The 27,474-nt window shown below is 36.5% G+C and overlaps 2 protein-coding genes across 2 annotated transcripts in view; both read left to right on the top strand.

The window, feature by feature from the left end:
- The first annotated feature begins 9,664 nt into the window (after nt 1-9,664).
- On the top strand, nt 9,665-12,592 carry olfml1 (olfactomedin-like 1). Its single transcript, XM_084095282.1, has 3 exons — nt 9,665-10,243; nt 10,738-11,023; nt 11,506-12,592. The coding sequence occupies exons 1-3, from the start codon at nt 10,133-10,135 to the stop codon at nt 12,279-12,281; spliced, it is 1,173 nt and encodes a 390-aa protein (XP_083951408.1). The 5' UTR covers nt 9,665-10,132; the 3' UTR covers nt 12,282-12,592.
- Nucleotides 12,593-13,412: 820 nt separating this feature from the next.
- The window catches only part of ppfibp2b (PPFIA binding protein 2b), a 56,164-nt gene continuing 42,102 nt past the window's right edge, over nt 13,413-27,474 (top strand). Inside the window, exons 1-2 of the mRNA XM_084095222.1 lie at nt 13,413-13,484; nt 24,798-24,905. Coding sequence (XP_083951348.1) covers nt 24,842-24,905 — 64 coding nt within the window. The 5' untranslated portion in view covers nt 13,413-13,484; nt 24,798-24,841. The remainder of the gene's footprint in view (nt 13,485-24,797; nt 24,906-27,474) is intronic.

Below are 27,474 nucleotides of genomic sequence, written 5' to 3'. Positions count from 1 at the left end.
CCTAAATCCTAAAGTTAGGACGATTCTAAGGGCCCACACACTTTTGGGGGCCCCAAAATTGTTGGCGGCGCACCTGGAGTGTTATTGGAGACACCTTTAGGGCTTTACTGAGATGGAGCTGAGTGCATATGTATTGCTTTTTTCAGTTAAACTGTAGGTTTTACCATGGTACAGTGATGGTATCCAGTGCTGTTATCGTTAAAGAAACTAAAACTATTAAAAAGGCGGCGGCTATATTGCGCTAAGTGCAAATAGCGATAGATGCTATTTACACTAAGTGTAAATAGTTGTTAGATGCTTAATGCAAATAGTGGCAGATACTATGTGCACCTCAGTGTATTGTAGTACTGTATGTTATAAAATGGTATGCAATAATGGCAACATATTCAATGTATGTGATTATTGGCCGGTTTCATAGACAAGGCTTAAGCCTAGTCCCAGACTAAAATGCAGGTTTGAGCTATCTTATAGCAACTTGCACTGTCATTTTTTTAAAGGTGCAGTGTGTGATTTTTAGCGGCATCTAGTGGTGAGATTTGCGAATTGCAAACAGTCAGTCACTCAAGGCCAATCCTTCAAATTGCAAACTCGAATGAGAAGCTACGGTGGCCGACGTAGGATCGGAAGATGTCGTCATCTGAGTCAGCAGAGAGTAGCAAGTCAAGCAATGAGGTTTCTTTATATTATATTTTATATTAAATTATATTTACTTAATTATTCAGTAAAACCACATGTTATTGCAATTATTTTTACTTGTTCATCATTGTGTTAGTCTTTTATTCACTGACTTTACCATAGCCTGTTTCCATGCTAGTTAGTATAAGATAAGAGCTATGGATAAGAGCATCAAAGCAGCTAGGTAAGGGGAAATAGCTAACGTTACGATGTCCGAGGCGTCGTTCAGACAGCATGTTTTTCTCCACGTTTGCAGAGTCAGGGACAACCTGAGTATTCTGCTGCGTTTTTTTCTGCTGCTTCTCATTCAAGTTAGTGACGAAACGCGCTCTGTAGCGCTGTTTGTTCGCTGTCGGCTACGGTAGAAAAATGACGTCACGATATGTCGACCTTCATAGAAGGGGGTGCTTGCGGTTATGTAGATATAAATGACTCATTCTAAGGTAATACAAACATAACGGTTCATTAAGTAAGGTCTTTATACACCACTGAAAACATAGTTATGGATCTTATATTGCATTTCTGTCAATAGATCCTCAGAAATATCACACATTGCACCTTTAAAGTCCCCATGAAATCAAAATGGAAGTTAATACGGTAGCCTTACTGTTTTTTATAAGCTAGTGTACACCAAAACAATGACAAAATTCACATTTAGAAGCATTCAAAACGTAGTCTCTCACTTCCGCCAGTATGGATCAATGATTTTGATGACATCACTCTGCACTTCAGCTTTCATCAGATTTTCTGTCCAATCAAATGCTCTCTAGAATCTAAACCGCCCCGCCCCCTACACTATAAATAGACGCTGAAGCTGCAGCTGAAATCTGTCACGTTCACATATTTACTATTTTCTATGGTAAATGGCACATAGTGCACTATAAATGGGATGGGAAAAGATTCAGAAAGGGTACAGTACATATGCTTTCCATTGGGACAAATAAAGTCTGATTTCACATTAGTGTCACGCAAACCGCCGCAGCGCACACTCTAGTCTGCTCCGGTACAGAGACACGATAGCACAGATCATGTGCACGAGTCGGTGCAGACCAGAAAACGTATCGGACCCATTTGAATTCTACACAGAATGCTATATTTTAAAGCGACATGGAGGAGATTAGGAGGAGAAACGGTTAGATATCAGGAGGAAACCGTTGCTTTACCAAGCTCAACAGCTCTGGCCGAACTAACATATTTTTTCTTAAAGGGATACTCCACTTTTTTTGGAAATAGGCTCATTTTACAACTCCCCCAGAGTTAAACAGTTGAGTTTTACCGTTTTTGAATCCATTCAGCCGATCTCCGGGTCTGGCGGTACCACTTTTAGCATAGCTTAGCATAGATCATTGAATCGGACAGGACCATTAGCATCTCTCTCAAAGTAAAATGACCAAAGAGTTTCAATATTTTTCCTATTTAAAACTTGACTCTTCTGTAGTTACATTGTGTACTAAGACCGACGAAAAATGAAAAGCTGCGATTTTCTAGGCTGATATGGCTAGGAACTATACTCTCATTCCTGCGTAATAATCAAGAAACTTTGCTGCTGTACCATGAGTGCAGCAGGCGTGATGATATGACGCAGCATCCGCAGAAATCTTTTGTTGAAAGTCTTTAATGTCACTTTTGATCAATTTAACGCATCCTTGCCGAATAAAAGCATTATTTTTTTTATTTTTTTTATTGACCCTAAAACAGTAGTGTATGTGATATGGTTTCAAGGCACTTTAAAAATACCATGATACATGTAGAAAAAAGTGGTACTTTTAGTGAATACTTATAACACCACCGTTAATTTATCAACAGAGCAAGAACTTAGGTTAGACAATCACAAATAATCTACACAAGCATTAATCAAACTGAGAAAAGTTTTCGGTGAGGTGATTCACCCTGTTCTTAGCCTCTGTTGCTAAGTGGTAAATCGGTTAAATTAGCATCTATAATATACCAATGAACTATACCGAACAATATTGAGTGGGGAGAGACACATTCATATTTTCTGATTATTCTTCACCTACACACCTGATCAAATACAATTTGGGGAGTCATTCTATATTTGCTTTCATCTGCCATTGGTTTCATTCAGATCAGTGTTATATAACGCCAGTGTGCTTAGTTACTAATGACTTTTCTTTAGCAGCTACATCTGTTACAGGATCTGGAGGCTTATACAAATGTAAAAAGATGATACCAATAAGAGTTATTTTAATTTAAATGTGACCATTTTATGATATGATACACCAAATCATTTTTACTTCATATCCCTGTTGTGTGATTTAATACACGTTCTTTAGATCTTCAATAAAATGGATTTAAATGTCAAAAATGATCTGTAGAAATAGTTGTACTTGGCTTAGTCTTAGTCTAAAATAACTGGTCAGTTTGGTCTGATCATGTTAACAGCCTGTTAGCTTCATCATGGGGCTTTTTGAGCGTAAAGTTGGCAATTTCAGAGAGGCTAGCAATAGCAAACTAGTTTTGAAATCATAAGATCCCACCCTCCCTTCAGAGTGTTCTCATAAGAGTTATTAGCTAACCAAACCTACCAGCTACGAGGTGAATCACACCGTTACAAACCTTAATTTGGGGCAAAAAAGGTACAAGAATGTGTAATTGTTGGTATTTTATATTCATTGTTACCTGAGGTAATATCTGTATATTATGAATATGTATAGTATGTATGTGTGGTTTTGCATATGTGCAACTATAATACTGTTTCTTAATGAGGTATTATTATTACTAATATTTATTTTATATATATATATATATATATATATATATTTTTTATTTTTTTTCTTCTCTCTTTGAGATAGTTGAAGTAGGAAGCAGCTATTTTGTTTGTATTCTTTGACAGACTGGGGTGGGGTTCAATAAGTTTTACTTCTCCCCACTCCATTTCAAGCATAAGTGTATAAGTTATTATTATTATTATTATGTATTTTTTTTCTGTTGTCACACTATTTGCTTGAAATAAATAATTAATTAATTAAATAAATAAATAAATAACTACAATCCCATTTTTAATTAATCAAATTAAAATCTAATTAATCATCATAAAAGTGAAAGGGGATCCTTGGCTCAAAAATGACAAAAAAATTATAATTTTCTCACACTCAGACATAGTTGAAAAAGAAGACTAGCTAAAGATTGCACTACTCTGCAGCCATAGCACAACATATTTTCAGTAGTAGCAGTCCAGTTACAGAGACAGTTCTCCCCACTATACTATTACTACATCCCCCACACACCTGCTCAGACAGCAAGCTGGATGACATATCCATGGATGATTTAGTTCATTACCTCAATTCTTCTCCTTTTGCACCTTTAAATTAAACTTGAGAGTGTGCTAACAAGGGTTGCATCCACATAAGCCAGAATATGATATGGCAGCGTGTGATTTTTGCTGCTAATATATGCATACTAAAGAGAACACTTTCTGAAGTGCTTTCTAAATCAAATTATTGGTAAGACAAACATATGCTGTGTGTGCTCAAATGGCACACTAGTTAATCGGTTTTGCCATTGAAACATCAGTGACATCAGGTGCATGTTACCGTGGTCCACTGGAACTATTATTGATGGTTCATTTAGCCAAGAAAAACCAAGTGCAGAGCATTTTTGTGGCTACAAGCTTATTTTGATGCAAAATAGAAACCATGATATTCTTAACTAAGCCTGTGATTTTTTTTTTCTCTATCATCCTTATTATAATCATCACAAGGTACATCTCCTCTCTCATTTAAGTTCAAAGGTGAATAGCCGATTGCAGCCCGTGGGCCTCCAGCCTTAAATGGAGCCAATTAGGTGCGCAGTGCTATGGTTACATGTCTCTGAATTACAACCCAGGGGGATTCAGGAAAATTAGGGTTTCACAGTTAACATGCATCACTTATTTGAAAAGCCCTGTGAATGATTGAACATCCATCTAGATTAATCATCAAGGGGATTCCATGCTCTCACAAATACCCAATAACGGTTTATCACTGGCTACTAATCGCGTGATTCACACGCAGAACAATTAAGGCGCCAACCTACGGCTATATCGTTGTCCAAACAATATGATGTTACTCATGATAACAACATACACACAAGCATTTATGCATGTTAATATACTTTAATGCACATATTAAACCACAGATAATCAGCTAATGCTGTTTTACTGTAGGCTGAGAACAATATGCATTGCATTCGCATTTCCTAAAAATGCCAGGAACATGTATTAAATGCCTTAATATGTTTAATAATAATAATAACAATCAAAGTGCTTTACATATGGAAGGGGGGAATCTTCTCAACCACCAATATGCAGCATCCACCTGTATGATGCGATGGCAGCCATATTGCACCAGATCGCCCCCTACACACCAGCTTGGTGGAGAGGAGATGGAGTGATGAAGCCAATCAGTACATATGTTACCGGCAAAGTGTGAAATCCCGGTATTGTATAGAATGCCTAGGCAATGTATAGAATTCCTGATGTTTTTTGCAAAAAATACATTACCTAATTCTATACATTACCTAGGCATTATGCCAGAATTACACACTTTGCCGGTAACATATACATGGGGATGATTCGGAGGATGATGGACAGAGGCCAATGGGCAAATTTGGCCAGGATTTTAAATAACCACAAAGAGTCAGGACCTTGGTTTAACGTCTCATCCGAAGAATGGTTTAAGATGGGTTTGAGATGGGTTTGAGAATTACTACTACACAACTGAACCCTAATGAGATATGATTACAATTCGTTCTTTAGCATTTACGTCAAGTGCAATGTTTATACCAGTGGTTTTCAGTTTGTGGACCTCGACTCAAAAATGGGTCTCAGATTCATTCTGATGTTTAAAACAACGCTAAATGCAAGCAGTAAAGTGCAACTAACCGTATAATCGTCCATAGTTAAGACAGAGAAGTGAATAAGCTTATCAACCTTTAAATGCAATGGGAAAACTTCAAATATTTTGTTGATTGCAAGTAAAAAGTTGTGTGAAATCATATCTACGATATTTTGGAGCAGATTCACCTGGTAGAAGTTGCATGAACTGTTGAAGGTAAAAGTAAATATGATACAGATTTTTTTTTACTTGTATGCAATAAATACTTATAAATAATAAAAGTGTTGAGTTGCATCCTGATGTCCAATGTAAAATCTGGATCCTAACCTGAACTTATTGTTAAAATGCAAGGGAAGACCTTATAAAACAATTAAAATAACAAGATAATGTTATTAATAAGAATATGTCAGAATTTGCACAAGTAGCCTGGGTGTGTGTTCTGTTTTTCCTCCTGTCAGATTCCTGTAAGGGTGTCACTATCTATCAAATCTGCCTAACATGGATCAGGTTTCAGCAAGGCCACCGGAGCACTTAAGAGTATGTGATGGTACATAATATATCAGCATGGGAATGTCACCAGATGTCAAGATGATTCAACTCAGTAAGATATACTATAAGATACATGGGGGTCCAAAAGTCTGAAACCACAAGTAAGAATACTATTTTCTTTTTGACTAGAGTCAAAATAAATGTCTTTAAAGGTTCTAAATTAACATTAACTATCTGTTTATTTCCAGATTTTGATTGGTATGAGGCTTTCCCAGTGTATTTTCCCCTAATACAGTATGTGTACGCAACACATGTTAGTAGACAGCATGAATATTCAAGTCCTTGTATACATTAAAGAGGAATAAATAGACTGCTTGCTTTGCTTTCCCACTGAGTCCCAAGGTGCAAGACGGGAGGTTTCAATGGTGATTAATTTTCTTCCGCGCAAGCTCAGAAGAAAGACATTCAGGTCTCGGTTCTCAAAGCATGTTTAATAAATGCTGCAAAGTTAGGCAAGTGCAATCACCAAAACAAAGACTTCCACAACTAGTCAAAGAAATCATCAAACAGAAGACATTAGTGACAAGGTCAGTAAATATAACCAACTCTTGTTTCAGACAAAGCAAATAGTTAAATGAGTCATAACAATAGCCTAATCAAAAAGCAACTGGGTGAATCATTAAACAATTAGTGCCACACTATATTCTGTATAACAGATCAAAGCCAAGTTTATAATAACATGTTCAGTCTCAGACTGGGCAGTAGCTGCGCGTGTCCAGAAATCTAAATAACTCGTAACATGAGTTTTAGCATTTCAAATATCAAAGAGTTGCTCTGATAACATTCCCAGGAGGCTGCAAGGCAATAATGTCTGAATAAAACCAGTCCAAGAATAGAGCCTTGAGGGATCCCTAATGTTATAGTTGTTCCAGCTAAGCAATAACCCTTGATTGAAGCAAAGAATATCCTGTGCTTGGTTTCTTCTCAAAGTTGGCAAGACCCTGTATCTGTGTAACTTCCAATGAAAATCCAAACATCTACAGTATCCCTTTACAGAGAACTGTTATATCTTCACACATTGCTTGATTAGATGTTTATGATTTTATTTGGTAATCGATGTTTAATGTGAAGTAGGTAATTTCGAAGGCTCTAGCGACACTATATAATTGTTTTCTAACAGTTTTTGGAAAACTAGACACTGGCTGCATCCATAATCGCATACTTCCCTACTATAGTATGCAAAAAAACAGTGTGACAAAAGAAGTATGTCCGAAATTACAGTACTCAAAAAGTACCCAGATGACCTATTTCTTCTGGCGAGATTCTGAAGTGTGCATACGATGGACACTTTACTATCCCATGAGGCCATGGGAGACAATTTATGAATGGCAGTGAAGCGACGTAACTGGCACTGGTAGGTCACATGATAATGACAACATGGCGAATGTAGTAGGCTACGTCCAGATTACATTCATACACACATTCATACTACATAGAACATAATTTTTAATGGTCGTAAAGTAATTACTTATTCAAAATAAGTACCTACTCAAGAGAGTATGCGATTTCAGACGCCTATATGAGGGTCCCTTGTCCAAACACTCCCCATGACTGTGATTGGTCAGAGATACAGGTAGTCCCGCCCCCCAAACTCACACCATCGGACTAGCGTTCAGTTGGGGATTCTCAAATAAGAAGCACATTTTTGATAGTGCAAAACACTTTACGGGAAAATTAACCTAGAAATGGATTATGTACATGTGAAAAAAATCACACACTTCACTTATAAATTTAAATATGTTGTCCCGTTTATGTGGGATGTTGATGTCTTCTTTTTCTGTGCATTCAGAGTTTTTGTTCTTGGTTTACTAAAATGTTCAAAAAATAAAGTGAATGTGACTAATAACTTATTATTGTTATTTAAAAAGCCTTTGCAACACCTTATTTGTTAGTTTAAATGACATATGCAATAAGCCTATTTGAAGGCCTAGTCTTTTTTTATATATCTACTCCTGCTTAGGATGCAAATCTATCAGGAATCAGCTTTGAAGTTTCCTGACAAAGTCATGAATGTGTTGTTGTGTATGTTGTTCTAAACAGCAGGGAGCTGGTAGGGCTAAAACCCTAAAAAAAAGATGAGAGGGAATTATGGAAGTGTGTCAGAGGGTTGGCTCAGTTGTAGAGACTGTTTGGGGACCATGCATGCCCTCATTTGGTGGTAAAAGGGATGTTTGGGTCTGTGTGATGTTTCCGAACAGATGTACCATTTCATGCTTATTCAATTGTGTATAAAAGTTCAACTGTAGAGATAAACACATTAATTTCTAGTCATTTACCTGTTGAATTTTAGGACTGTTGTTTTATGTGCAGTCTTTTGTGTAAGTAACCATAACCATTAGCATTAGTTGCAACTCTCCAGAGCAGAGATGTTATAAGCCCCCCAAAAATATTAATATCAGACATACACATTAGAAAGCTTTTATGGGCTTGAGACAGGGACATGAAGTCACTGAAGATGGGATGTTGTTAAACTCATTCAGCATTGGAAGAGACACTGTTCCACTAATGGAGCTTTTGATGATGGGTTTGTGTTGCTGCGCTAGGTTAGAGTTCGGTCACCAGCCACTTAAACAATGTTATTAATGGAAGTAGGACTATTTTGGGACAATGTGTGATGAAATAGTTTTAAAATGTTTTTAATTTCTTCTTGTAAATAGAAAAATGGGGTAAATAATAAATATAGCTCTTGTTCTATAGAAGTTTTTGTTGTTTTTGATTTTCTCTTCATGTATTTGCAGTGTGCTTTACTTTAGTAAATCAAGTCCTTGGATTTGCAGAGTTGTGATTGAATTAGGCCACAAAAGTTTCCACATCAAATGTTTCTACATCATTTGAGCCTGTCGCTTCCTTGTGCAGTGTTTTCTTTGACAACAAGTCCAGTCAACCCGTGACAAGCAAACCTCATTTTTGACAATTGCCCGAGCTACTACATTGTCATTTCTGATTAAATGAAAAAAGTAGGCTACAGTAAAAGGCTATACAGTAAAAGCAAATGAATGAGGCAAATATAAAAAAAGATATGATCTGATACCCTAGTTAATGCAGAAGGCTTGTTTTGTGATTTCTATTTAAGATGAGGCATCATTTTGAATGATGCCATTATATAACAGCCTAAATAATTGACTAGCGGAATTTGGGCCAGTGGTGTCAGAAGCACAAAAACGTCTAAAGGGAGTTATCCAAGTTAAAATGCTGAATTTCGGATAATCACTGATAAACCAGAGATGTTGGAAACGGATATATTTTTAATCCATGTCAACAAACTCTCATTGTCTTAGCAAACAAAATCAACAATGGGCACTTGTGAATCCTGTTCCCAGAGTTCCCATTGTTGTTTTGGTATTAAGGCGCCATCTGATGGACAAACAGAATCACCACAGTTTCTCTGGGAGTCGCAAATGTTAAAAGAAAGTTAAAAGATATTAGCAATAATGTTATGCTAAATAGTGTTTTAGTAATACAATTATTGTAGTTATTTTAGTTCGTACTAAAAGAAACAAAATCGGTGCATAATCTTTTTCTTTTTTTTTTTTTAAAGAAGTGCAGGGCTCAGACAACTTCTTCCAGGAATAAGGTAATTTTCCCCCCATGTCACTTGGTAGGAAAGTGTCTGTTTGTGGGCCAAAAATGACGGTTACGTCGGCCAGCCAGACTGAAGCTCCTGAAGGTGTCCTGATGTGTTTCCTACTCTCAAATTACCAACTTGAACTCTTAAAAGGCTAATCGACTCGACAAACTGAAGGGGGGTGAGGCAAATATGGTGTACATTATACTGTAAATATGCAGTAATTTGAATCGTATTATCTGTAGATTTGATTTATCGAGTGAAAGCGTGTCAGTAACGTTACATCTGGAGTTTATTACTAAAAGCACAGCTTGTGAAGACCTGCCTTCTCAACATCTTCCTTCGAATACTGTTCCAGAATTTGAATAACAAACATCCAGTTGCTTCTGGAACTCCGCCTGGCTCCATTTTAGCAGACAGACATTAGATAAGAAAGGGAGTTTTCTTGGTTTTATTATATGACACAAACTAAACAAGAGGGAAAGATATCAGAGGTGAAATATACATCATGCTTTTGTCATTGATAACTATACTTCTTTTGCTTGGAACTGCACAAACTCAAAGGACAACTCCTGATTTTATGATGGAGTATTTTCAGAGACAACTTCAGCAGCTGGAGGTAAGAATCTTTTCCCTAAGATAACTTATTTGTGGCCAAATATGTTTGCTTTAACAGTAACCAATAAAATATTTTAATACATTGTACATTGGGAACTTTTAGGACAATTAAAGCTTAGCCTACTATTAGCTATACGCTCAGATATAACTAAAGTACTCTTTTTGTATACTGTGATTTTGTTAAGTATGTGTTCCTGGATCTGGATTGTTGGTTCTTTTTCCATTTCTCTACAATGTGACTGATAATTTGGAATGTTGCTCCTAGACTAACAAGGATGTTGACTTGGAGGACTTGGCCAAATCAGGGTGTCAAGGTTTAGCTGGTTAGCTATGTGTTCAGACTGAATTAAATTTCATGCAAAACACATATAAATAGCTAACATTTAAATAAAGTAGATGTTTTACCAGTTGCCGTTCTATTAATTTTAGTTTTATTATTGAGTTTTAATATAGTGTGATCAGTCACATGGTATTTTTGTGCATTCACCTGAACAGGGACGACTGATCAAATGTGAGCAGGACTTCCAGCACTTCAGTCAGAGGATGTATGAAATGTCCAAGGAGATACATGGGCAAACAAGCAAGATGAACGTGTTGAAATCAGAGGTCAAAGGTCACACTGATACAATCGCTATGCGCATGGATCGAGTGGAGAGAGATGTGGAATACCTGCAGAATAAGATCTCTGACACCGCTCTGGTTGACATTGAAGACTCACTGCTCGAGCACCAGATGAAAGAAGCCAAGCTAAAAAAGACATCTGTAATCCCTAAGGGCAAAGGTAAGAAGTTTAGGCATCTATCATTTTGGAATTAAGCCCTAAAATTTGAATTTTCAGGACTTTTTTTGGTGTTAGTGTTGCAGCATAAAGATTAAGAACATTTACCCCCAATTTCACAAACAAGGCTTAAGTCTAGTCCCAGACTAAAATGCACGTTTGAGCTGTTTTAACTTAATATCTTAAAATATGTCAGTGCCATTGTTTTGTCTCAACATGCACACCAATAATGTTTTTTCTAAGGCATGTTTATAAAAGCTACTACGTCCTAATTGAACTAAGGTCTAATCCTGGCTTAATCTAAACCTTGTCTGTGAAACCGGGCCTTAGTTACCAATAAATTGTGCATTCCTATAAAAAAGATATGGTAAATAAAGGATGTTATCTACATTACTATATATAAATATAATAATTATATTTAATAATTATAATTACTTATATTGCTATAGCTGCATAAAATAGATTTTTTATCTTGATAATTCCAGACTGCAGTTCGGAGCTTGTGGGTATCAAGTCCCTCAAAATCGTCAAGAAGGCAGGCGACGTCAATGGATCCTGGATGAAGGATCCGACCAAGGGTTCTGCTAAGATTTACTTTTTTAGCGGCACTCGAAACAGTACAATATTAGCATATTCTTCTCTGAAGACTTTCACCGACGCAAACTCCAACAAAAAGACGGAAGTTATCCGTCTTCCTTTTCCCTGGCATGGAACCGGCCATGTAGTCAACAACGGCTTTGTGTACTACCACAACGCTGACACCAACAATGAGATCCTGAAGGTCCACCTCAGCAACCGCACAGTGGCTGATCGCTTGCTGCTTCCTGGAGCCGGTCGAATGCCGGCTTATTCCCTCAGCCCTCACACCTTGCTGGATCTCGCCCTAGACGAAATGGGGCTCTGGTCGATCCATGCGGACCCAGACTTCGGCGGCAACTTGGTGATATCCAAGCTGGACCACAGTAGTCTGGCTGTGGAGCACACTTGGGATACCAGTTGCAATAGCCGTGATGCAGAAGCAGCTTTCATAATCTGTGGCACCTTATATGTGGTTTACAACACCGACTATGGTGGAAGGTCCAGCATCCGATGCTTGTTTGATATCCACGACACCATCTACCCCGAGAGCATCCCTGTGCTTTTCTTCCCAAAACGTTACACCAGCCACTCCGGTTTGCATTTCCACCCCAAGGAAAAGCATCTGTATGCTTGGGATGATGGTTATCAGACCATCTATAAGTTAGATATCAAGAAGATATAAGATAGGTCAGTTCTACATAGAATCATAAGGGCAGTTACAATAAGGTCATTTTAACCAGCAGTGCTTTATTCTTCTTCCCAATCACATCTGATCTGCTTGTAATTTAATGGAAAGCACTTTGTAGTGCACTTTGTTGTTGTGCCAGACTGTAATTTCCTGAAAAACAAAGGACTCTTTGGTTTCCTCGGGTCAGTCAGAGGACCACTAGTATTGTATCTGCACTCTTTCTATGATTGATTTGAGACAATAAAAGTTGTTTATAAAAAATGTTTGTCCAACAGCAGTACACTAGAAATAAAGAGCATTATACAAAAAAAAAAAAGATCTCCAATGAATATGTCTCTCAAAGAAAATATTTTGTATAGAATTTGTTACCATTTCATGGGATTTTCATTGATATGCCAAGTATCAGTGTTAACACTAAGTAATTATGCTTTTGAGTACAAGGTCTTCAAAGTCTATTCATTAAAGAAATGTTTATTACTATTTTGCTCACTTTTCCAGGGCTTTAAATCATGATTTTAAAATATTTCCAGGTTTATTTTCATGAGTTAAATACTTTGGTCTCTTACATTTTGTTTTTAGCTTGCAAGCGTGTACCTGCGCTGATAACCGTTAGCGCATGCGCACTTGTACGTTATCTGCATTTGTCATATTTGTGAATTTGAACGGCCTGAACAATAGATGGCGCTGCTATTCTCCCCGCAGATTTCCAGCACCATCTGAATATGCGGTCACTAGTTGTAACCTGTAACCATAGACTGTGGTTGTTGTAACGGAACATATTTGAAGACAAAGGCGACACTACAAACAACGTTATTGAAATGATTATTTTATGAGTTTATTTCATACTGTGACAAAACATTTAAAACTAAAGAAATTTGTTTTCACCGCTCTTGTGCTTCTTAAAATATTACCTTCTCGTTACCTATACCAAATTAAAATTGTTCCACTATACTTTGACCGCATTATTATTACTAAAGTGTTACTTTAATTTATCTATTTAAATTATAATATGGAAATCATGTGGCGATAAGACCCGCCCCTTACAGCACAATGACAGGTGATTGGTCAGATGAAATGTACCTCAAATGGCTTTATTATATTGGAGCAACGCAGTTCGATGATAACAGAGGAGCGGGATGCCAGCTGACAACAAGAGGATTTAAAATCGGCCAGGATCGGGAATTACTTACAATACAGGTAAGTTGAATTTTTAAAAACATCCTGCCACCATCCCTTTCTTAGCTACAGAACAACTTTTTCGTCATTTTAAGCAGTTTTAAATAGTCTTTCGCATGTGTAATTTCATAGAAATTATCAAAAAAAGTTTAGGTGCTGTAACGGTTCCTCGTCATAAATTTAATTTAAATTAAATCACATTGATTGATGATTTCTGCCATTTTATTATTATTATGGATAAATTTGTGAGTTGTAGCTACTATATGGGATCAGAATTGTCTTGATATTTTGCATAACATGCAAAAAATAAAAATGTATTAGCATATAGTGTTTGTGAAGTTTAATACCGAATGCAAATAAGTAGGCTATATATATGAATACTTTAAATGCGAGTGAATATAATTATTTACATTTATATATTAGTACACCAATAAGCTGTAATGATGACCATGTGAATTCTATTATCTAATGAAAATAAGTATTTAATGAAAACATAAAAACGTCAAATGTGAGTAAATATAAATCACTCCCATTTAAAATCTTCTTGTATTACATTATATAGTAGTAGTACACAAATAAGCTATACTATGATGATGACCAAAGAGGAATAATCACTGACCAGAAACTTAAACTCAAACGTGATTGGTCTGTCAAATCCTGAAGGATCTAGGTAGATAACTGGGTCATACAGTGCAGGATGAACGGTCTCAGATTAGCCATTATCTGAACGAATATTCACAAAACATTCGGCACTGAAGCCTATTACAGTTCTTGTCTCTGCCTGTTACCATTCATTGTCCACGTTTGTTGTACTGCCAGTTTTTATTATAGTGCATAAAGCCTCTTCCTTCAGTACTGACCCCAGTGGGCTCAGTGAGCAGCCACACTCTGTGCTGCAATGGAGATTTCACTTGGTAATGACTGTGGGGTTCAACAAAGCTGTCTGTGAAGATCATGTGCTTAGAGAAAAGGATAAAGGCTTTTTTATTTGTCCACTTCCCCTGGCGTTCTGAAAACAGCACACAATTGCATTGCTCTTTGATGACACTACCGTTTGTTTTCTAAATTAAAGCATTCAGAAATAAATAGTTTAATAACTTGTGGATGAACATTTTAGTAGTTACAGTACAGTTTTTTGTTTAAATAACCATGTGATAATGTGTATTCTTGAAGTAGCTTAACATTTCAGAGATGTTTAAGGTTGAATCAAGCCTTCATAACCTTTGACTTCTTTCTTTGACCCTCACCTTTCTGTATTCAGAGAAAGAGATTTTGAAATCTAGTGAGATCACTGAATATCGCTCGCGGCTTAGCCGTTCTTAGCATCTTAGCAGTTTCTTGTCAGAGCAAATTAAAAGCAAGGCATTGATTTCTGATTGATTTTTTTGTTGTGGTAGCAAAGTTGAACATGAGTAAATGGTTGGTATGATAACAGGTGAAGGAGAGCGTTCATATCGTTGTTTTGAAGACATATAGCCCTCAGGCTCTTCTACTGTGTGATTACCGTGCCCTTATTTCCATAGAGGTGCGCACACACGTCCTGATAGACCAGTTTTACCACAACCGTTTCATTCCCAGAACGATAATTTGAAAATTGTAGTGATTCTCTCACTGATATCAAGTAGTTAGCCTAGTTCAAGAGATAGTTCACACAAAAATAAAACGTCTGTCATTATTTACTCACCTTCATGTCATGCCAAAATATATTTTGAAGAATATTTTGCCTGTACATTCTCAGAAAAATGGTACAAAAAGCGGTCACTGGGATGGTACCCTTTAAAAAGGCTGTAATATGTACCATTTAGGTACTAAAATGTACACGTTTGGCACCAATAAGAACCTTTGAGGTACTAATATGCACTCCTCAGGTACAAAGATGTACCTTTTGAAAGGGTACCGCCCCAGCGACAGCTTTATACTGTAAGTTAATGGTGACCAAAACAACTAAATAATGATGACTGACAACTAAATAAAATAAAACTAACTGTTTACTGAAGTTTTGTGCAGTATTGTATAGGGATTCAATCATTTCTCCAGCGCAACCTTTGAAATAGTTCAAAAACTTAGGCAGCTGACTTGTTGCCTCGCTGCCTTATCAGTCCATGACTTTGCAGGCAGCGTCCCAAATTGATTTGGGACAGACTTCTGAGGCAGCGTAACAGTTTAATGATCTACAGCAAATTAGAATGAGGTTTGATGATAACTAAGCGAATATTTAATGACTACAATAATAATTTCTCGCTAGAAATGACATAAAAAGTAGGAAACGTTGGTCAAAAATGTACATTTAAACACAAACTGACCACCAACCGCAACTTTTAGACGGCAGCTTTATTTTTTAGCGCAATTGTCACAGAATGGAAAGCACAGGATTGTGGGATATCAAAGGCAGTGAAGGATACATCTATGCTGCCTTAAAAAATCGATCAGATCTCAGGAGACAGGAAGTGAAGCTAACATTGGATTCGGATGTGCCTTGATGCCTTCCTACCTTGGAATGCGTCATCCGAAGGCAGCATTTTTAAGCTTTCGGATGCAGTAATTGAATCATTCACTCAGTTCTCTTCCTCACAGGGCTTTCTCTAAAGCATTATGGGAAATGTATTCTTAAAGCTGAACAGCATTACATCAAGGCAGTTTAAACTGTTTCTATTATTATTATTCAAAACTATTAAACATTCATAACTAGTATTATATTCATATCAACCCCAATTAATTTTTATTGTATGGACATTTCTAAAAATATCTTCTTTTGTATTCCACAGAATAAAGAAAGTTATGACATTTTTGATATTTAAAGGGATACTCCACTTTTTTTGGAAATAGGCTCATTTTACAACTCCCCCAGAGTTAAACAGTTGAGTCTTACCATTTTCGAATCCATTCAGCCGAACTCCGGGTCTGGCGGTACCACTTTTAGCATAGCTTAGCATAGATCATTGAATCGGACAGGACCATTAGCATCTCTCTCAAAAAAATGACCAGAGTTTAGATATTTTTCCTATTTAAAACTTGACTCTTCTGTAGTTACATCGTGTACTAAGACCGACGGAAAATGAAAAGCTGCGATTTTCTAGGCTGATATGGCTAGGAACTATACTCTCATTCCTGCGTAATAATCAAGAAACTTTGCTGCCGTACCATGAGTCCAGCAGGCGTAATGATATGACGCAGCGCCTGAAAATAGTCCCCATCTCGGTAACTTCCAATGTGACTGGGACTAAGTTTGTCTAACCTATTAGACCTATTTTCAGGCGCTGCGTCATATCATTACGCCTGCTGCAACTCTTTGGTCATTTTTTTGAGAGAGATGCTAATGGTCCTGTCCGATTCAATGATCTATGCTAAGCTATGCTAAAAGTGGTACCGCCAGACCCGGAGATCAGCTGAATGGATTCGAAAACGGTAAAACTCAACTGTTTAACTCTGGGGGAGTTGTAAAATGAGCCTATTTCCAAAAAAAGTGGAGTATCCCTTTAAGCAAACTGTCCCACTGCAATGCAACCTTTAGTGCGCTTTTGTTTTCTGAGGCTTTGGAAGGCTTGTAAAGTTAAATGCAGTTTAATGAGCGTCTAAAAGAGTCCATCACTCACTTCAGCTGCCACACTTGGAGCCCTTTACATGAATGCTTTTCTCACTCTTTGATTTAGATACCATCCACTAGGCTTAGGAATCGAGATCCAATTCCCAGGTGCATTTTGCACTGAATACTGTAACCTAGAGGAGGAATCTAACTTGAACGTCTACTTTTGGCATCTGACTTTTTGTGAACCCCGTACTGAGGACTGAGGTAGACAGCTGTGGAGATCCCATGCAATATGCATTGGGCAGTATTGATGTCAGGGACCTGTAGGACAGAGCCGTGACGTTTTGCCCCATGAGCAGGGTTTTCCTGTGCCGAGTGGCTCACTGACATTTTCACGGGCCTTGGCACCACAGTCGAATGCACCTGCTCAGGGCTGACATTTCTCTTGTTACTGTGGAGGAGTGCAGCATTCGCCCCATCTGCCAGAACGCATCCGCTCCGGTGAGTACAGCTCAGGATCGAGCCCGAATCGAACTTACAACCGCCTACACCGAGTCATGAATCATTCCGCGTACAGATGTGCGAGTGTGTAACATCAGAGCTGTTTTGATCTCTTGGACATTCTGACGTTAATATGTGTGGAAGTGTTATGCGAAACGTCTTTATTAATACGACAAAGCTTGTCTTCCGCTTGTTGATCATGCTACTCCGCCTGTGGTGTATAGTCATAAGGCTCTGCAACTCTATCCCCTTGTTATTTGAACCAGGTTTGTTGTGGATGACTTAACGTGTTTGAAAAGTAACCTGTATTGAGAAGGTAGCTTGTGGCAGAGCATAAACCTGCTTGTGAAATCACACAAAACATCCAGATCCCACAGCAATGAGGCCTTGTCACATTGTGAACTGCGCTCCAGGTCACCTTTCTAACATTATAGTGCGATATGTCACTCCGTCAGCTGCTTACTGAGCACACACACACACACACACACACACACATTGGGATGGTTTAATGCAGAGTGCTGAGTGGGGACGGTTAAGCTGTTTGAGGACTGCTGTCTTTGATGTTCTCATATTAAGCTGTGTTGACGTGCTGAGTTTATTGGTCTGACACCTAATGCTGATGCCACTTCCTCCCCCTGCAGTATTTCTGCCCAAGGCTGTTTACAGTATGTGTCATTTTTTTGGTTTTACTGTACATACATTGTGGCGATTGCTAACAACATGGATGGAAAATACGTATATGGAGTGACTTACAGGCAAATGAATAACAATTAAAAATTATAATTAACATGGTTTTAGGTTTCGAATAATACCATAGTTGGCACAGTGGATTTATTAACATAATATTTAATAGTAGCCTATATTTTTATATACACTACTGTTCAAAAAATATGGGGTCTGTAAGATTTAATGTTTTTGAAATAAGTCTCTTCTCACCAGTGGATTTATTTGATCAAAAATATCAATATTGTGAAGTATTACTGTTTTCTATTTGAATATATTTTATAATGTAATTTATTTCTGTGATGTAAAGCTGAATTTTCAGCATCATTATTACTCCAGTCTTCAGTGTCACATGATCCTTCAGAAATTATTCTAATATGCTGATTTGATGCTCAATGGAAATCTTTTGTAACATTATAAATGTCTTTACTATCACTTTTGATTTAATACATCCTTACTGAATAAAATTATTTATTTCATTTAAATAAAACATTTTACTGACCCCAAAATCTTTGAACAGTAGTGTGCATTTATGGGAACTGTTTTAAAAGGAAAGTTTTTACATAAAAGTACATTTTAATATACTGTATGTATATAATGTTTAGATCATATTTCTTATTATGTAATTTGTATAATAATATATTTTATACAAATTATGTTTTCAAAAGAGGGAAACTGCCATTTAGCCTCACTAATAGCTTCAGTAATAATTTTTAAATTCACAATAAGTGAGGAAAAAGTTATTTAAAAACTGCTTAACATACAACAAATTTTGAGTTAAATAAGGTCCTTAAAGGCACAATATGTAACTTTTTTGCTTTAAAAATAGCAAAAATCACTATGTCTATGTTATATATTTTTTTTAGTTGTGTACTTACATTATCCCGACTGTTTCCAACAACTTTCAAACCAGGAGAAATTTGTAATTTAATTCGAGAAACGTCCCGTTTCTTTATTTCCGTTAATGCCGTCATATCCGCGTTGTCCCTGGTTTCCGCTCGTGCTGCCATGGCAACCAGAGCTATGAACCAGAGCCGTCTGATAGTAACCAAAGCGACTGACGCAGACAACTTTGTAGTTCGCAATGTCTATTTGCACGCTGTTGTTGTTTCGTTCAAACATTATGGACCATGGCAAGCAGACTTTGGATAAAAAAAGGAGAACTAAAACGAAAATCAATATCAGCGCGGTGTTTTCGAGATGCCGAGAGCTCCCATTGACAGTATATAAACGAGAGCTCCACGTCCGAGACTTCGACTGCTCCTACATGTACTTTATTAAACAGGTGAGCACATTTACATAAAACGAATCAATGTTTTATAGTTCAACAATGATAAAATGTCAGAATATGATCTGTATGTTATTCTAATGTTGATCTAGCTTAACGTTACTGCTAGTCTCATACAGACAGACTAACACATACATTTCAACACATTCAAATGCAGTTTAGTGTGCTAGTGTAATGTTAGACCAAGTGAAACAGCGCTGCGTTACCTCACAAGTTTAATTTGTCTAATAAACTGACCTGTGAGTTGTAATTCTGCACTTGCGTGTAGTTTGGTAGAATGAAATGTCCATATTCCTTTTATATCCGCGGGACTCGCGTCGCGTTTGGAGCTGATAGCTGTCTCTTAGCAATCCCGACCTGCTTCATATCACAGTCATGATAAAAACATCGATGTATTCAGTCATCCATAAACATTATTAGATTGGTCGGCTTGACGTTGACGACAAGATCCATAATTCTTAGCAAATGTCGCGTCATCAAACTACGCCTTTGTTATTGTAAATAGGTTAGCGACCCCTAGTGGCAAAAAATGCCATACTGTACGTTTAAGTGATACTAGATTTAGATTTGAATGTCTGATTTACTAATCAGGTTTAAAGCCTATTCACACCAAGAATAATAACTATAACGATAACTATATTAGTGTCCACACAGCGGACGATATCGTTCTGTTTATTCTAAGAGCGCGCTGCAGTTTTGTCATCTGTCGCTTTAAATGCTAGAGCTCTTTAAAGCAGGCTGGATTCTGATTGGCTCTCAATGTTTTTATCGTTTATAAGCTGGAAAAAATTAGCCTGGGTTTCCCCATGCTGCCTTGCTCGCAGCGCGATTTTATTCACGCTGCTAGGCAGCCTGGACACCATGGACCAGATTTTCCCCTCAAAAAGGGAACCAATCACAGAACGGGGAGGGAGCAGCAAGACGATGACGACGTCTATGCGACACACCGAAGCAGTTTGTTTATATCTATGGATCCAACATGGCATCAGACGCGAAGTTACCTTTCGATGCAGCCTTAGATAGTGTTCTAAGTAGTTTAGTCACACATAAATCTCTGACCCATCGTCTTCTTCCTCGTCGAATTTCTGTCGCTCTACATACGTCATCTGATATAATTGAAACGATTGGCTATGAGCTACGTACAGGCGCATTTGATAGACATTCGTAGCGCCCAATAAACGGCTCTGGGCATTCGTAAACCACGCCTCAAATACGAGAAAATGAACATGTGGTTCCCAGACCACGTCTCAATGAGACGAGGTCTGACGTTAGCCAGGCTAGGAAAAAATAATTCTGAAAGTGATTCCAACAATATTGTTTCTCAGTGTCGTTATTGTTCTTGGTGTGAACAGGCTTTTACTAATGTTTACTCAGACTCATTAGTGCATCTGCTCCAAAGTCCAAACATTTCATGGTCACAATTTTCCTGTATTTTAGTAAAGAACAACCTTGGCCTGTTTATCATTAACTGTAATGTAGCTCAAAAATACAGGGGACTTCCCGCAGGAGTTTCTGTTTTCCTCTCCTAAACATCCTGGAGTAAATTATGGAGAACGGTTATTCTAACACCACATTTTGCTTTTTGGCACCAAACGCTGCATGGCTCACAGTCTCGGGCAGTTTTTTAATCACATGATAAATAGCAGTAGCTTGTTAAAACCAAATAATTAGTTTGCTTGTTTGGTTTCACAATATTTCAAAGTGGATCCAAAAGATCTATAGATTATTGAGTGTCTGCTTGTGAGTGATATCTAGAGCAAAGCAAACACTTAAGTGTTGTCAAAACTTGTCACATGTCAAAGTAAAGCAGACAATACTAGACTAATGTGTCTCACGAGTTGAATCTCTCGAAAACATGTCCAGGTCACATTTCACTCCAACTCAAAAATATATTTTATTCATATTTTGCATGAATAAAAAAAAATATATTAAAATACTCCCTTTAAATACTTTGGTCAGTTCAAGAATAATTTATGCACTTTTATATTATTTATTTGAAAGAGCAGTTTCATGTCTACCCTTGTATTGTTCAACTGGTCGTGGTTGATATGGGATTTAGAAAGTAATTATTAATAATGCAATACAAGAGAGTAATTAGTACAGTAATCTAATTACACTGTTGAAGATGTAATTAGTAGCTAGTAATTAATACATTTTTTAGAGTAACTTAACACTGTATATACACACACATATACACACACACACATATATATATATATATATATAATAGTCTTTAATAAAATACTGTAATGATGGTTAAAACAAGATTTTTACATTTTCCGAAGAAAATGTAGGTGGTGCTTACAAGAGTCGTGAAAAGGTCACCTCCACAAGGCAGATTACTATGGTATTCAGGGTAAAGTCTAAATAGCCCAGTAATTTCTCTATGATATCCTGGTCTCTAGATATGACTCTTGTCCCTCCTTCAATGTAAGTCTTGATATTATAAATTAGCAAAGTGAGGAATACTGTAGTTGGGATCAAGTTCAAACACTTCATTGAAATCAGTTTCCCCTCTCAAAGCCTCCTCGTGAATAACCTGTGGTTTGGATGGCCTTGCAATCTCTGTGAGAAACAGTGTGAACGGAAAAATTCAGAATGCAGTTGTTGGGTTTGGGCGGAAAGAGTGATTTTTTTTTTTTGTAATTCAAGGTCCAGCTGTTTCCAGGTTTCGCTGTTTGTGTTGGCTTATCAGGGTTTTGTAAACACAGAGGATCTAAGCAGCCGAGGACTTGAATACTGTCCGGCATGTGATGTGTGTGTCGGCTCGTCACACTCTTGAGCATCAGGAACACTGAGGGCAGGGGCTTCTATTGGAATGTGTCAACACTGATAGAAGCTACACTGACTTACTGTGAGGGACATTTCAGAAGTTGTATTACTTTTCCGCTAAACGAACCATTGAAATATTTGTTTGAGAAACTTAATAATAAGTTAGATCCATATGCATTTATAGTACTGATTATTTTACTAGTAATGTCAAATAATCAGAAATTACAATTACAAACTCTACACACATTCCCTTGTTGTGTGTGTGTTTTGTTGCTGTTTTTGTTATATTGTGCCAATATTTAATATAATATTACAAATATTGCTTTTAATATTTTACTAATTAACATAGTAGTAATATAATGCTATAGATACAATAGCCTATACACACACAATTTTTATATTATTGATGTTAATATAGGCTATTAATCATATTTATCATATTGAATTAATAATATTATATATTTCATATATATTGCTGTATTAACTACTGTGTGTGTATACTCTGTGTGCGTATATATATATATATATATATATACTGTATATAATATATATAATTGTATTATATTAATAATACAAGTGTTGTTTTAAATATAACCGTTTATGTATAATTACATTACATTACATTATATTAATTATCTCTAAATTCTGACTCCATGAGACTACTCACTGACTAGTATGATCTAAAGGCCAGAAGAATTTGGAATATGGTTTGTATGGTTTATATGGTAACTTGGATATTTGCATCACATACTGTTTCTATAAAGTGCTTTAACTGTATTTGGCTGGCATTGATCTCAGGTGAAACACACCATACAATACATGGAGAAAACTATACACAGGTGGAGCGTTTGATTGGGGAACTGTCCACAGTGAGAAATAAAGAACCTAAACAACCGAAGAATCTCTTGAAATGATTTGTCAGGTTAACATTATCTTTGTCAGACTGATTTAATTAACCTACACTGAAATTGCTGAGTTTGTGGGTCAGATAAGAGCGCCGGATGTTCTGTAGTGGGTCAGGAATCTAAAAATGGTTGTGATTTCTCATAAATGGCAGGAGAACATTGAGGGATTGGATGTTTGCAAGCACAGAAATGAACAAACCTGCAGATTATTGGACGTGAGACGAGAAAGAGAATGGTGAAACTTGATTTGATGAGCGACAGCGGTATATTTCTTTGCCCTACAAACTGCGCCACCTTATAATAAGTGAAGAGAGACAAAAAAGCCTCATCGGCATGATCAAATAAGACGTGACTCCTTTTTTAGGGCAGATAGCACATGACAGAAAGCCTACACACCCTTATCTGCTCGAACAACTGGGGTGTGTGCGCAATGCTTGAGGTTGTACTGGATTTTCCAATTTTTGCTTGCATTAAAAAGCATGCTATCTATTAATGAACAGCACCAGGCTGCGCTCATCTCTTCTTGTCATTTAACTGAAGGCTTGTATTCACATTCTTATCAGGGCCGTGATTACAGCGCTGTTGTGTGTTTCAGAAGTGAAAGATCCCACCGCCCCGAATAGAGTCAACGCTCTCTTGTCGTGTGAGGCTAAATTAAGCTAAACATAATGAACAGCATTGTGGGCCGTGCTCCCTTTCAGCACGGTGGCCCTCGACAGTTGCCTTTTGTGACCCTCCACCCGACTGGCATGTGTCCCGGCTGCCCACTTACAAGATTACAAGTAGGTTAAATGTTCTGTTCATGATGTGGCCTAACATTTATAAAAATGTAATATCAAGTGCTCGAAGTTGGCCGGCACTTCTATATTTTAATCTGTGGCGTAACCTCATTTTTTCTTGCATACCGGCACTTCTCACATGTTCCTGGTTGTGGATTCCTATTGAAATGACTTGTCCGAGCAACGGTAAATGTGACCGGACCTTTACTCCGGGACAGAAACGGGCTTCCATAATTTAGAGATGCCTCTTTGTGTTTGCTTATGTGTGTGAGGCTAAATATATGATGTATGAATGTGCGTATATTACACACGCCACAAGGCATGACAATAGGGTGAAACTTGACCCTGACAAGCGTAATCATACTCAAATTTCCCTCCATCACTGAGGTCCCACAGGGAGAAAGTCAACCTGCCTCGGGATACGTCAAAGCAGAGAGTCGGGGGTTAACGCTTGGGAAAATACCAGCTCTTAATATGGAGACCATTTTATATTATAGCTTCAGAAAGCATGCACTCAAACACATACAAGTGGCATTTTCTATAAACAGACTTGTCAGAGTGGACAGTATGATTTGTATTTACATGTTGTTGTATACCACATTTGCTCAAGGGAATTTATGTAATGTCAAGTTAGATTGGCATCATCGTACATTAGAGTCAGGAAAGCTGCAGTCTTAGACACGCCAAGCTGCTACTTGTGTCAGATGAGATTCATGGTATTAGTTCACACACAAGATTAATGTTTTTACTCCACCCTTAATTTCGAAACACACTTTCCCAGCAACTGTAATTGTGACTTGTATTCATAATGTTGCATCATTGTATGACACATTTTTGCAGGTCGCTGAGAAGCAAACCAGCAGATGCAGTAGACGGCTGGCGCCATGGCCTCAGATGCAAGTCACATGTTAGAAGCAGCCTTGGAACAAATGGATGATATTATTGCTGGTAAGACTTTAATTTAGCTTCAAGTCGATTTGTAATCCTCCTGATGAACTCAATTACACAATAACAAGCAGGATATTTCAAAATAGCAATTTTAGCTTCCCACAAAAATGGGTCGGGTAAAGGTAATCTTGCGGTCTGTTCCTGATTGGCTGTTTTTCAGGAAGCGATCAGATAAGGGTCTGCTCCTATACAATGTTTTTTTTTTGCATATCTCTTGATCTATGCATGCTAATTGGATTCCCTCAACACTACATGTGTGAAGCTTTTTGAAAGGATTACATGGTGTTGGATATTTTGAAAGAAAAGTACTTGCCAAACAAAGGTAAAGCTAAATGAAAAGCCTCGGATAGTTAAAATGTACGGCTTAATGATGGGGCTGTCAATTTAATATGTTAATTTAGTTAATTATATTAAAATGATATTAATTAAAATAATTAATTTAATCATGCCTCTGCAAAACAAAGGCTATATAAAACATTCCATCTGCACTATTATATATAACTATATTTATAACTATATATACATATACATATATATATATATATATATATCAAAACTCGACCAACTAGCATTTAATGCTTTTTATTTATTAATATATATATTTCAATTAATTAATGTATTGATTTTTTAATAAATTGATGTTATGTGTTAATATATGCATATCATTATATTTTAAATATACATACATATATATATAATATATACATTTATAATTTATATGTATGTATATATATATATAATTATATTTTATATATATATATAATATATACATTTATAATTTATATGTATATATATATATATATATATATATATATATATAATTATATATTTATATATATATATATGCACCAGTTTGGACCAACATATGGACCTTTTTTTTTTAAACGTAATAATGATTTACAAATAATTAAATGTATATTATATATACATGAGTAGCATATATAATATAAGTATATAATTGATTTTATATATAGATCAGCAGCTCTATAGCATGTACAGTAGATTAATATATATGTTAAAACATATTGTACCCATGTTAAGTTACATAATGAGTAGCATTGTAGGGTGTGCATCTTTACAGCACAACATTTTATAACAAAGCAGAGTAATTGGCTGCCAGTTTCGGAGGGAAAGCTCTTAACAGGGCTGGGAAGGGAGAGGTTGTGGGGGCCGTGAAGCCCCTCAAGCATTCTCAGCGATTGCCAACATGATTTAACTAATAGAGGATAAATGTTTAATGTGGGCAGTCAACAAATGAAGACTGGGGGAGGAACGGAGCGGAGCATGTAGTTTGCTGTGTGAGACAGAGAGAGGTACAATGCAGTGGACTCAGCTAGTCTGGACTGTGACAAAATCCGTGATAAACACTGTTTATTTCAGTTTCATAACCTAAGGTCATACTACCATTAACATTTAGGCAAGACAATGTTGGCTTATTTACTTTTAATGTGGGATAAAAAGAGCAACATAGTGATCTAAAGACCAATGGCTCCTATTTTTGATAGCCATCACATCATATAATTCTTTTATATATTAATATTTTAATTTAGCAAGGAAGCTGATCAAAATTGACAGTAAAGACATGTATGTAATAAATGAGTTCTATTTTAAGTAAGTGCTGTTCTTTTGAACGTTCAATTCATCAACGAATCCTGAAAAACGTGTATCACTGTTTCCACAAAAATATAAAGCAGCACAACTGTTTTCAACATTGATAATAATAATTAATGTTTTTTTGAGCAGCAAATCAGCATATCAGAATGATTTCTAGAGGATCATGTGACACTGAAGATGCAGTAATGATGCAGAAAATGCAGCTTTGCATCACAGGAATAAATTACATTTTTAACATACTTAAATAGAAACCAGTTATTTTAAAATGTAATGTTTTACAATATTACAGTTTTTACTGTATTTTTGATCAAATTAATAAAGCAACAACATTTTTAAAAAAAATCATTAAAACCCTCAACTAAATATTATTAGAAAATGAGTGTTTATTGTGTTAAATAATCTGTTTTTAACTACACTAAACTATTTTTATTGATTCTTTTCGCTATTGAATACAATACAACTATATTGTCATATTTCATAAGTCATCCTCCATATTGGATTTTGTTGTTTTACTGAGCTGGGATTCGATAAGGAAATACCACATATTTATTTATTTAATATTTAAATCATTTTTTTTTTAATTTACAGCTGAAATATCATGAGGTATATGTTAGCATATATGTAAAATTATTCATACCGTGATATAAGAAATGGATTGCATACCACACATAGTCTATTAGCTGAGTAGTCCTGCATGACATGAGTTATAATTGTACAGAATGAAGGCAACATGTGCCAAATATTACAGATGCAGGACTTCAAATAGCACAGGCTTATAAATCAATTGCTTAGGAATTTAAATCATTTGAAACCATTAATGTTTAGTAATCAAATGTCATACAGTGAGGCTAATCCTGGATCTAGACTTTAAATGAGTGTCTGTCTGTGTGTATTAAGAATAGGAGGGTGTGATGAGAGTTGACCACAGGCATGCTGTTTTTTTGTTTGACTTTAT

Source organism: Abramis brama (assembly GCF_963993115.1).
Source record: "Abramis brama genome assembly, chromosome: 20".
Taxonomy (NCBI): Eukaryota; Metazoa; Chordata; class Actinopteri; order Cypriniformes; family Leuciscidae; genus Abramis; species Abramis brama.
This window is presented reverse-complemented; position numbering and strand designations above follow the sequence as displayed.

Bases quoted from the DNA above. Each gene is read 5' to 3' on its own strand.
- olfml1 (XM_084095282.1), top strand. From the start codon at position 10,133: ATGCTTTTGTCATTGATAACTATACTTCTTTTGCTTGGAACTGCACAA. The intron at 10,244-10,737 runs GTAAGAATCTTT...TCACCTGAACAG, and splicing joins GACAACTTCAGCAGCTGGAG to GGACGACTGATCAAATGTGA. The intron at 11,024-11,505 runs GTAAGAAGTTTA...TGATAATTCCAG, and splicing joins TGTAATCCCTAAGGGCAAAG to ACTGCAGTTCGGAGCTTGTG.